The following is a 12,109-nucleotide window of genomic DNA, read 5'->3' on the forward strand; positions in this document are numbered from 1 at the left end:
TAGCCCCTACTTTACATGTGTTCGTGATATTTCCAATAGTTTTTTGGAAATATAAGAATTAAGAATGGTTAAATTCTTAACATTTACCTGCATTTGGAGCCATGGTACATATTACGATATCGATTTAGAGCATATATTCGATATGTAGCTGTAAATGAAATGTTTTAGGGAGATTTGAAGCTTAATTATATAATATTTAGATACAGTATAAAAAACTGGATTGAGCGGATACCCCGAGATTAATCCATAGCGTATTTGGGTAAATACATACTGTAGACGTCGACGTTGTAATATCATGTGCAAATCAACCCCCATTTTTGGTGGCAATATGTTGCATACTGGATTGACCACAGTTCTCCATTATGTAACAAATTTCTAGCATACTTCAGGTATACCTGCGGGTCTTTGTCTCACACGGCGTCCTAGACCTGGGTATCCATTCCTTACGTGGCCTTTAGCTATCGTCAGGGTGGCCCTGGGAATTTTTATGTTTGAAGTTGCGTTGGGATAATACCCTAACCCTAGAAGAGGAACTCCCGTGACAACATGCATGGTGAGATTAGATGACCCACGTTTCGTACGGTACACCCTCAGCTCTAGACGAGTCTCAGGCTGACCACTCGAGCTTAGGAACTTGCCTGTAGTACAATGATAGAGCACCTAGGTTTACTTACCCTACGGAGAGCAGCGAGCTGCCCGTAGGGGACTGATAGGCACGAGACTACATATTATAAGTAGATATATTTTTGACTTCGCTACATTATAAGTAGACATCGATAGCAACATACGTATATATTTGTAGGAAGTGTTTTATTGTCGTCAATAGGGCTTACGGCCCATCGAAGGTGGTTCCGACGGAAAGCTCGATAAACACATGAAGATTTTCGGGGATCGGGCTTCGCACTGTACTTGCTTTTTCCACCGATTGTTGCCGGGTGGCCCGTGACCTATCTAGAATAGTCTTTTCTGTTATCCTAGATTCCTACTATGAGGTAGAATTTGAACGAATTTGTGATGTGGAAACTGTGCCTTTATGTGTGTGCCTGCTCAGTGCACAGAGCCTATGCATGCAGGATTGCAAATGCGCACTCCATTGAACGATGGAAGCGAGTAACCACTGACTCGGTACATCCGCTTTACCCCAAGTGCGTAGTAATTTATTTCTGTCTTCGACCATGGGGCGTGCCTAGTTAAGGGGAGAGTACTCGCGGTAGGCATGAAGAACCTGAACATCGTTTTTCTGGTAGCAACCACTTTGACCCCTGCTAGCGCGTTTTTATGTTCAGGTTCTTGTTACCTGCCCCGAGTAGAGAAGAGATGTAGGTACCTTCATGTAGGTACATGTACATACTCTACTTCACTTTACATTTGATCTTGTATGACACAATGCCTTACCATAATTATAAAAAGGATGATGGGTGATGGGAGGGAATCCCACGCGCCCTGGTGTGCAATTTCATGTAGAGTACCACGTACCTACATGTAAGTAGAGGGGAAATAGCCAGAAGAGTCATACGCATTTCGTGCCGGGCCTCTACCAAGTAATGGCATATCTGCATACCGAGGACCCGGATGTTTGGAGGGGAGGAACTGGAGCAAAGCAGAAACCAAGCTCCTGCTGGCAGGGCGGGGGAGCGGGCTCCCAATCGTTTCGCGTGTCGCTCCACTCATTAGCCAAACCCAGTGCCACCAACGGGGTGTGCCGTAGCAGGCCTGATAATCACAACCACCTAGATCAGGCAAAATAATAAATAATAGGAAAGAATTATTAAAAATTCAAGAATCCAAATCGCAAAGTAAATCATCAAAAAGAAAAAGAAAAAGATACACCGACCCCTTACCTAGCTAGAGGAGCCCAGACAGTCTCCCCAATCATCGTATTCCCCACACTTACTTTACAACCCCCGTTCGCTTCGTCCTGCTATTCCTCTTTGCTCGGGTTCATCATCTTCCTCGATAAACTACCTACCACTCCGTACTACTGCTACCTACTGCTTCGACTACTTACCCGCCCGTCAGTCAGCATTCCCGAACTGCGCTGTCATTGTCCTGCCCTGTCATGGCGGTTTAGTGCATCAGTTACTGTGTCCGACGGCCGCGAACACAAAATCCCTACCCATCACATCGTGTTAAATACACAGTGGCCTGGGAAGAAAGAAAGAAAAGAACAAGGACAATTAGACAGAGAGAAAGCCCGCAGGGAAAAAAACGACAAGAAACCCCCAGTACCAGACAGCCGAGTGAGATAACGTATAACGATAAAGAAGAGGAGGAAGAAGAAGAGACAAAGGGTGATTCCTGTATATACGTATACAGGTGGTTGTGCCCATCCCCCCCCTCGCAGAGGTTCCTCCCCGGGGAGCGCATCATATTCACGTATCAAACATCATGACCCGACACGAGCAGCGTCAGCGGACGAACTCGGCCACCTCATACCATTCATTGAATTCTTCGCGCTACGGGCAAGATATTTCAATGTCGCAGGGAAGCCGGAACCCTATCCAGGTCCCTGCCAGGCCTCGCAAGTGAGTGCTTGTTATTTCTTATTCTATTGGCTATCATCAATTTAAATTTCCTTTACAACCTACAATCCCTTCCCCCCTTCTGTCAAGGCTCCAGGTCCCTTGGATACTCACCCCCTATGTAACGAAAATCCATATGTGAGAGGATTGAAAAAAAGAAAAGAAAAAAAAAAGAAACAGAATTTGCCGTTTGAGGTTTCGTTGCAGGGGCTGGTTGGTTTGTGTGGGCCTGGACTAGTTGTTTGATCTCCTGTCACGATGTCATTGAGCGCTGACGCGATGTTGTTGCGGTTATCCGCTTCACTTGCTTGTTCTACTACAGATTTGATAGAGAACAAAACGTTTCTCCAGGGTCATTTGCCCCCGTTAATCACTCACCTCCGCTATCATCTCAAAATACTGGCCCGATTATGAGTGATCATCGTCGTGAGCTCGCCGTTCTGCAAACACCTCCTTTCATACTTCGCCAGAATCCTCCATCTACAGCTAATTCGCCCATGAATCCATCGGCATCGTCTTCCACGCCCACTACAAGCTTCTTGAACGGAAATTTTGCCTTTGATTCCCACTCTCCTCATACGCAGGAACAATACCAGCTCTCGCCCCCGCTGCGACCTGGTACTGCACCTTCTTCAGGTGATCGTAATGACCGATCATCGGATGGCTACTTTCCGTCAGATGATCGCCGTCCGTCAGTTGCTTCAGTGATTACCAATGCTTCGTCTACAGGTTCGAAATCTTCTATAGGAAGACAAATTATGAAGAAATTCTTTGGAGATGGGGACAATAATGATAGCCCTGCTTCCTCTGAATCATCATTACCGCCAAGTGCCACACCTCGTTCACACTTTGGAAGGCCTACTACGCCCACATATTCACGACCTCGAACACCTGTGCCTTCCTCAGATGTTGTGCCGTTTTTGTACCAAGACCCAGAGGTGAGTTAATTATATATTTTATTATATTCGTGGGCATTGCTACTGGATTAAGGTTAACACTAGTCGTAGGACATTCGTCGACTAGGCGATGCACCTGTTCATGACGCCCCGATACAAATGGATGATAGAAGATTAGACCAGGGAGAGCAAAGTTCCACATCCTCGCATTCTCATAGATTCATTCACCGTAGCAAAAATAGGGATAAGGATAGGGACAAGGGACTTGACAAGGAGCTTCCTCCACGACCATCATCAGCACATAAGGAATCCTTGTCATTCTCAGGTCTAGGTCATGATCATAGGAAAGGCCTCAGGCTACATTTAGACGGGACAGCATCCTCCCATTCATCACAAACACGACTCATACGGCCTGGATCACCAACCCCTTCAGTTGCCAGCTCACTTTCGAACAATCCACCCAGGTCTCCTAGTGAGAATACCCAGGGCAAAAAGCATTCTTTCTGGGGAAGTCTTTTGGGGAAATCTAAAGACGACAAAGACGATAAGGATAGTTTACAATCTACGAGATCGAAGGGATCAAAGGGGAAGAGTTCTGAGCCTATAACAGTGTCAGCAAGTGGTATCTCACCAGTTCACGTTACTCCCAAGAGAGGCCCGGCTACGTGTGAGTACGTGAATCCTCGAACATTGGATTACGCCCCAGTAGAGATGGTGCAACAAGCTCGGAGGAAGGGAGGAGCGGGTATTCCCGGGGTGCGTGCTGGTAAGCGGGGGGTTTCCTATGAGGGGCCTGATTCGAGAGGGGGACTGGTGGCCAACCGCCGCGGACCTCGCGGTGCCAAAGATATGGGAAAGCAGCCGACTCAGTTCACACTCGATACAGACCTTTCAAATATCCATGAATTTGTGAAACCGACTGGAGCCCAATCTGCAGAGCCAGGTCCTGGCACGTCCTTTTCATGGGAGAATCAAGAGAAAACTCCCCCTGTGGGAACCGAGATAACCTGGGAGCCGCCCGAGAGTTGGGATTCTGGAAATCGGAATGAGATAATAAACGAAAAATTGGCATTGGAGGAAGAAGGAGGAGGGGATGTATCGGAAGACACACAGGTATGCAAGCACCTCTCTGACTTTTATCTATCGAAACGTGCATGAGCTTACCTGGTGTAGTATTGTATACGGGTGTTCCGAGCCGACTCAACCTTTGCAACACTCTCCTGTAGACTTCAAGCTTCAGTAACTGAGGTACTGCACTTACTCGGCCGGAAATCATTCTTGCAAGATGACTTGAAAAACTATCAGATTGTGATGAAGAAGAATGGCCTCTTGCGTATCCTTGGCCCTAATGAACGCCCGTTAAAAATACAGAAAAGGGTATTAGAGCAAGCTGGTTACACCGAAGATGATCATCTAGAAGAAATCGGGAGAGAAGACCATGGCTACTTATGCCGATTTACTTTCATGATGTCTAGGATGGGTGGTTATTCTTTGGTATGTAGATGTGACTTCCTTTGCAGTAGGGATGGAATTCATTAATGATTGGTTTGTTCTAAGCAGGATCAGGACCCAGGTCTTGGCAAAATGCAAAAGTTCAGCCACGTTGACCTCCAAGGTCGTAATCTTTTGGCGATTCCAATCACATTATATCATAAAGCCCCGGAAATCATATCTTTGAATCTTTCACGCAATCTTTCGCTCAATATACCAACAGATTTCATACAACAATGTGTTAATTTGAGAAAAATCGAATTCCAAGGCAATGAAGTTGAGAGGCTTCCTTCCAGCATTTCGGCAGCTTCCAGGTTGACATATTTGGATGTTTCGAATAATCGACTGTCAGAATTAGACAATGCCTCATTAGAGAACCATGCGTCTTTGGTTGCGTTGAAGATGGCAAATAATCGCCTTAGAGCCCTGCCTGAGTGTTTCAGTAAATTCGGAAGCCTCAGGAGTTTGAATCTGTCCTCCAACTTTCTTACTTGTCTCCCAACGTTTATCTGTGAGCTGGTAACGTTGGTTGATCTTGACATTTCATTCAACATGATCAAGAATTTTCCATTGGAAATTGGGCAGCTTTCAGCGCTGGAACGACTTACAGCAACAAACAACCTTCTCTCCGGGCCACTTACACAGACGTTTTCGATGTTGGGTTCGTTAAAAGAATTGGATGTGCGATATAACAAGTTACATGATATCGACATCGTTGCAGATTTGCCCAGATTAGAACTGGTGATCGCCAACAATAACGCAGTTACCTGTTTTCAGTATTCTTTTCCTAAACTGCGTGCGTTGCATTTGAACACCAACCCTGTTACGAGATTCAATCTTGCATCAGCGATGCCAATGCTCAAGCTCTTGAACCTATCGGAGGCGAAACTTGCTGCACTTGCGGAAACCTTATTTGAGAAGCTGCCAAACTTGGAAAAGCTTGTTCTCGATATGAATCACATTGTCTCATTTCCCCCTCAAATCGGGCTGCTAAAGAAGCTAGAGTATATGAGTTGTTTTAATAACGATCTCGCCTTGTTACCCAAGGAGATCGGGCAGCTTCAGGAATTAAAGTTCCTTGACCTACATTCTAATAATCTCAAAGTTCTTCCTGGAGAGATCTGGCAGTTGATGAACTTGAGGACTTTGAATGTGTCTTCTAATCTTTTGAAGGAATTGCCGAAGCCTATCACGAACCCTACCGCTGTCTCTACACCGTCGCCACCAATGGATAATCTGTCACCTGCGAAAGAGAAAACTAAGGAGGAGGATGGTGCGAAGATTAGTGAAATTAGGAGACCGTCACAAACATCCGGCGGATTATTAAGTGTTGCGGGTTCACCAGGTGACGGTGGCAGAAAGGGTTCTGTGGCCTCCGTATACACAAATGCCACAAGGAAGGCATCTGTGATATCTAAAGCAGGGTCAGAAAACGGAACATCAAGTCAGCCAAGAAAGGATTCAGCAGCATCAAGCCGTATCTATAACACATTTGCATTCTCGCTTCGTTATCTGTACCTTGCAGATAACAAGCTATCGGACGAGGTTTTTGAGCAATTATCACTACTTTCAGAGCTAAGGGTGTTAAATCTCTCGTACAATGAAATATACGATATTCCCACAAGGGCCCTGAAGGGGATGCCTTTGTTAAACGAGCTTTATCTTTCTGGAAACGAATTGACGAGTTTGCCCGCCGAAGATCTCGAGAGTGTTAACCTTCTGAACGTACTTTATATCAATTCGAACAAATTCTACACCCTTCCGGCAGAACTGGGAAAAATAAGGAAATTGCTGGTCCTGGATGTGGGAAACAATTCATTGAAGTACAACATTTCAAATTGGCCGTATGACTGGAATTGGTTAGTTTCTTTTTATTCCTACAGCGTATTAATTAGGCGGTGAAATCATTTTCATTAACTCTGCTTTATAGGAACTGGAATCTTGAATTGAAGTATCTTAGTATGTCTGGCAACAAGCGTTTAGAAATCAAACCAGGTCGAAATGACTCAAATTCTGAGCGTCATCACAATATCACGGATTTCACTCAGCTCTCGAAGCTTCGGGTTCTTGGCCTCATGGATGTTACGTTAACTATTCCTAATGTGCCGGACCAGACGGAAGATCGACGAATTCGTCTTTCAGGGTCAATGGTGCGATCGATGTCTTATGGCATGGCTGACTCTCTAGGTAGAAGTGAACATCTTTCAATGATTGACATGGTGATTCCTGGTTTTCGTGGAAATCGGAATGAATGCATTGTTGGGATGTTCGATGGACAGGCTTCGTCAACTGGAGGTAGTAAGGTCTCAAAGTTCCTCCACGAATCGCTAGAGTTTTTCTTGAAGGAGGAACTGGATAAGCTACGGGCAGATGAGAAGCCAGGGAAGGCTTTGCATCGAGCGTTCTTGAACCTAAATAAGGAGCTCGCTACAGTTGCCATGCAAACTTTCGACGAGAAAAACGTTTCTGGGATAAACTCGCATCGTGGTTCTATCGCACCAAGTGCTGCTGTGCTTGGTCAAGACGATCTTGCTTCTGGTGGGGTGGCAACTGTTGTCTACATCAAGGATAATGAGCTTTATCTTGCCAACGTGGGGGATGCGATGGCGATATTGGTGCAAACGAATGGTGACCATAAGCTTTTGACCAAAAAACACGATCCGGGAAACCCGCTAGAGGCCGAAAGGATCCGGGAAGCAGGGGGATACGTTTCTAGAAACGGGAAACTCAATGACTCTCTCGATGTATCCCGTGCATTCGGGTATTTTCATCTGATGCCCTGCGTCAACGCATCCCCTCACATTCATGAGACGACAATTTCCGATCAGGAGGAGCTTCTTATTATAGCTAGCAGAGAGGTATGGGAGTATTTGAGCTATCAAACTGCGGTGGATCTCGCTCGTAGTGAACGTGAAGATTTGATGAAGGCCGCCCATAAATTGAGGGATATCGCCATGGCCTACGGAGCTACTAATAAGATTATGGTCATGATACTCGGTGTTGGGGATTTGAAGAAGGCAAAGCTTAGGACGCGAACTCAATCGGTATCTGTAAAACCAGGTCAGGGTTTCCCGAATGAAGAGCAGCCTCAAACTGGAGTTATCATAAGGAAGAGGAGGGGTAAAACAGAAATTCCGGATGATTCGGTATGTATTCCTATTTATCTAGAGCTCTGTTTGATATACTGATATTCATGTGATAGGGTCTCGCTCGTCTCGACGCTGAAGTTAGGCCTCCTGAAGGAGATCTTGCTATGGTATTCACCGACATCAAAAATTCTACATTACTCTGGGAGACATACCCAATTGCAATGCGTTCTGGTATCAAGATACATAACAACATTATGCGTCGTCAATTGCGTATTGTTGGAGGATACGAGGTTAAGACCGAAGGTGATGCCTTCATGGTCTGCTTTCCAACTGCAACTTCAGCATTGCTTTGGTGCTTTAGTGTTCAATCAATGCTATTGGATGCTGATTGGCCGTCCGAAATTTTGGAGTCCGTCCATGGGAAAGAAATACTAGATGAAGAGGGAAACCAGATTTATCGTGGACTATCAGTCAGGATGGGAATTCATTGGGGCGGCCCTGTGTGCGAAACTGATCCAATTACACGGCGTATGGACTACTTCGGCCCAATAGTTAACCGAGCTTCACGTATCAGCGCGGAGGCAGACGGAGGTCAAATTACAGTCAGTTCCGATTTTGTGGCCGAGATCAATAGATGCGTCGCCGCCTATGAGAATTCTGATAGTCAATCGCTATCACCTGATGACATCTTTGGGGATGAAGAGGTTGCCCGTGCAATCAGCCGGGAACTTCGAACACTCAGTAGCCAGGGCTTTGAGATTAAGGAACTTGGATCCCGAAAACTGAAGGGACTAGAGAATCCCGAGTTTATTCACCTAATGTACCCCCAATCTCTTCGCGGACGTTTGACAAATAAGCGGGCTGCCCCCAAACCCGAAATGCCGATGCTGCCGTTGGAAGTGGAGCAAATATGGGCTTTATGGGAAATATCATTACGGTTAGAGACACTTTGCTCTACGCTCAGCAACAACAAAGTGCCTACCGGTTCAACCGATATACCTAACAAGTTGAGGAGTATTGGTGAAAAGATTTCTGAGGATGCTGCGATCCCGTTCCTCGAACACATAATTACTCGCATTGAGGTAAGAGTTCCCCCCGTAAATTTGAGCTACCCCCAGTACTCATGAACTAACACTCTGGGTGGTAGAATTCAATGACAACTTTGCACTTAAGAAAACTTCTCTCGCCAGACCCTTCGGTTGGCTGGTTATCTTCGGGCCTACCCCTCACAGACCTCTTAACGCTTCTGGAGTCAAGATTATCGTCCAACCTCAACGAAGGGACAAGCAACTCGTCTAGTCGTATCACAGAGGTTCCGTATGTTTCACCCCACTATGCGGACTCTGCGCCATCTTCACCTCATTCCTAAAGAAAAAGTAATACCCCGACATCGCATGAGTGCCGCTTACAGAGGTTACTTTTCCTTGGCTTTTCCTTTCCTTTTCCTTTCCCCTTTTAGTTGGTTGTATTGGCGAATTCGGACTTCTGGTTTGTTATGAGTTTATCAATTTTTGTTTTATTTTGGAATTCTTTTTCTTTCGTCTTCTGGTGGCGGCTTAGGTTTATGACGCGCACGCTCCAATCAAGTGGATTCGCTGGTGAGCTAGATGGTGCTCTTGGGACAGGAAGGGATGGGCTGAAGATTCTTTTTCTCGTCCCTTTTTGTAGATACATGTCTATCATGGCCTTTGTCTCTCTATTGAGCTCCTATCGTTTGAGTACGGAACTTGCTCATCCGGTTCCGAGGCGGTAGATTTGGACTTTATGGAAAATGATTTTTTTTGCGATATTTTGCTTTCTTTCGCTTGCCTTGGATTCGCATTTATTATTCTTATCAGCAAAGGGCGCAAAAACTTGGGTGTTAAAGCATTATTTGATGGGTTTGGGTCTTTACGTGCTGTTTTATCAGTTATTTTTCAATTTCTTCACTGGATGGATTATCTTTTGATTCGCTCTTTACAGGATAATTATCCTTGCTTTCTTTATCCTATCTATTCTTCTTTCTTTCTCAATTTTGCCCCATTTATGTTGACACTCAATGCTTTGGGTATAATATCTCTCTCCTTTATTACTTTGCTTTGATCATGGATAGCGATGGATGGAACGAATACCCGGTAGTAACTTTGGGTGGCTGGAATTTCTTTTGTGTTTTGAGGTCTAACCTGTCATTGCAAAGGCGGAGCTTGTGGCAAGATTATATGTGTGTGAATGAAAAATAAGATTTTCAGTTAATTTACAGCCATTACCCCTATGGCAACTATTTTCAGAAGAACGTAAGTTAGATAGTTAAACCAGCGTACTGTGTGATGTTTGGTGTCAACTCTCCCATATTACAGTAGTCAATGGGGTGCCACGGGGATAATCAAGTAACTTTATTTTACACAAGTGATGTTATTTCAGGCTAGCATACATTATATAAAAAAGATCATTTCTCTGGATGAGGTGCATAACTACATACACCTTTTAAAAATTACTTCCCTAGATGAAAGAAAAATAAGCAAGAAAAGGTTCCTATAACTGCTCATGTACAGCCTCTGGAGCCACCGTATATGCAGCACCTTCATCACTCTCCTCATCTCCATCCTCTTTTTCGGATTCAATGTCTAGAGAAATCCTGCTCCGTTTCCTTTTACCGTCTCCACTCTCTCCCCTTAACAGCATATGCTTGATTTTTAACACATGGTTATCTTGTTCTAGTTTTCTATTCCTTCTATCCAACCTCTCGACTTTCTCCTGCAGCCTTGCAAGCTCATCGGCATGTCTAGACTGGATCCGCTCGAGCTTATCCTCAAGCCGGATGATCTGTAAACTCTTCTCGTAACTTTCGCGCTCGAGGAAGTGGTGTACTGTTGTCTTTGGCTCGTGGTCAGCTTGCCGCGAGAATTCTAAGAACCTTCCTATCTCCGGGTCCTGTGATGACTGCTGAGGTCTTGAAGGACGGCGGAACTCGTTGGATGGTTGAACCAACGGTGTGGCAGCTGGAGGATGTGAAGGTTGGGCGCCATCAATTTGTTGAGGAAGGCGACGTTGCTGTTGCTCTGCTGTTGCTTGGAGCGGTGAATTTATTGGAGATCTTGGATGAGGGTTATTAAAACCCTCCTGCTCTAGCGATGAACCAGATGGAGAAAACGGTGTGAATGGCCCCGCCGCCGTCCCTACACCTCCCATTGGGAGTATATTATGTTGGTGGTTCTGACTCGTTGCAGGCGGCGGCGCGCTTTCGGAATTGGTATTATTACTATTACTGTTGCGGTTCGGGTTTCCTTCGAGAGTAGATCCGTCACTATCATCGATGTTGTATATCTGATGGCCTGCTTCAATCTCTTGGAGGATTTTTTTAACCAGCTGGACATCCCATGGGCATCGTGGATCGTCGATTGTTTTGATAGCATTCACACGCTGGTTCCTGGCAAGAGCTACTGTTAACTTTCTATTATTCGGTACATCCACTGTCACTCTCGGAATCCGGCTATTTTATTAGGAAATTTTTTTCTGGGGGTAGGTGAAATTTCCAACAATTAGGCAACTAACCATTGCTTCTTCAAACTCTCTTGCGGTCGCTTGGTAAACCCATTGCTCTCTGCCCATTTATTATACTCCTTATACACCGTATCCCACTCTCCAAATCCCGTCGGAAGCCGGTCATGGATGAACTTGATGTACGTGAAGATTTCATGATCGGTGAAGTTTTTAGAACCAGGCATACGACCCTTCTTCCTGGACTCTCGCGGTGTCGCTGCAGAAGTGGACTCGGCTTGGGTAGAAGACATATTTTTTTTCCCTTCTACTACTCGGTCTTGCTGGAAAGCAGCGATGAGGCCAAAACTAGCGGGGGATCGTGGGGTAAGAAATGGCGTCGATGGGGGCCTCTCTCTTCTCTTTTTTTTTTTTTTTTTTTTTGGTCCCTCTCTTTCTGTCAGGGTGGTTCAACTGTTAGATGAAGTTGTGGGGGAAATCGACTCTGCTTGCCTCTACGACCAAGGGAACCGATAGACAGACAGGCAGAGACAAACAGACAGCATGTCTCACCCGAATCATGGAGTGGTGACGTTACGCCTACGTTCGTCCAGATGTTCTTCCAGGGGGTAGAGTAGGTATGCCACTCTAATTT

General features: G+C 45.4%; 2 protein-coding genes across 2 annotated transcripts; one reads left to right on the plus strand and one right to left on the minus strand.

Annotated features, from left to right (window-relative positions):
* Positions 1-2,932: 2,932 nt before the first annotated feature.
* On the plus strand, positions 2,933-9,367 carry H6S33_006070 (uncharacterized protein; the record flags this gene model as incomplete). Its single annotated transcript, XM_044837485.1, has 7 exons — positions 2,933-3,460; positions 3,530-4,531; positions 4,592-4,912; positions 4,979-6,768; positions 6,840-8,055; positions 8,112-9,080; positions 9,146-9,367. The coding sequence occupies 7 exons, from the start codon at positions 2,933-2,935 to the stop codon at positions 9,365-9,367; spliced, it is 6,048 nt and encodes a 2,015-aa protein (XP_044699379.1).
* Positions 9,368-10,509: 1,142 nt separating this feature from the next.
* On the minus strand, positions 10,510-11,768 carry H6S33_006071 (uncharacterized protein; the record flags this gene model as incomplete). The annotated part of the gene is made up of 2 exons (XM_044837486.1): positions 10,510-11,467; positions 11,530-11,768. The coding sequence occupies 2 exons, from the start codon at positions 11,766-11,768 to the stop codon at positions 10,510-10,512; spliced, it is 1,197 nt and encodes a 398-aa protein (XP_044699380.1).
* Between the last annotated feature and the right edge of the window lie 341 nt (positions 11,769-12,109).

The sequence above is a fragment of the Morchella sextelata genome (assembly GCF_020137385.1).
Source record: "Morchella sextelata strain SCLS chromosome Unknown scls_2, whole genome shotgun sequence".
NCBI classification, from domain to species: Eukaryota; Fungi; Ascomycota; class Pezizomycetes; order Pezizales; family Morchellaceae; genus Morchella; species Morchella sextelata.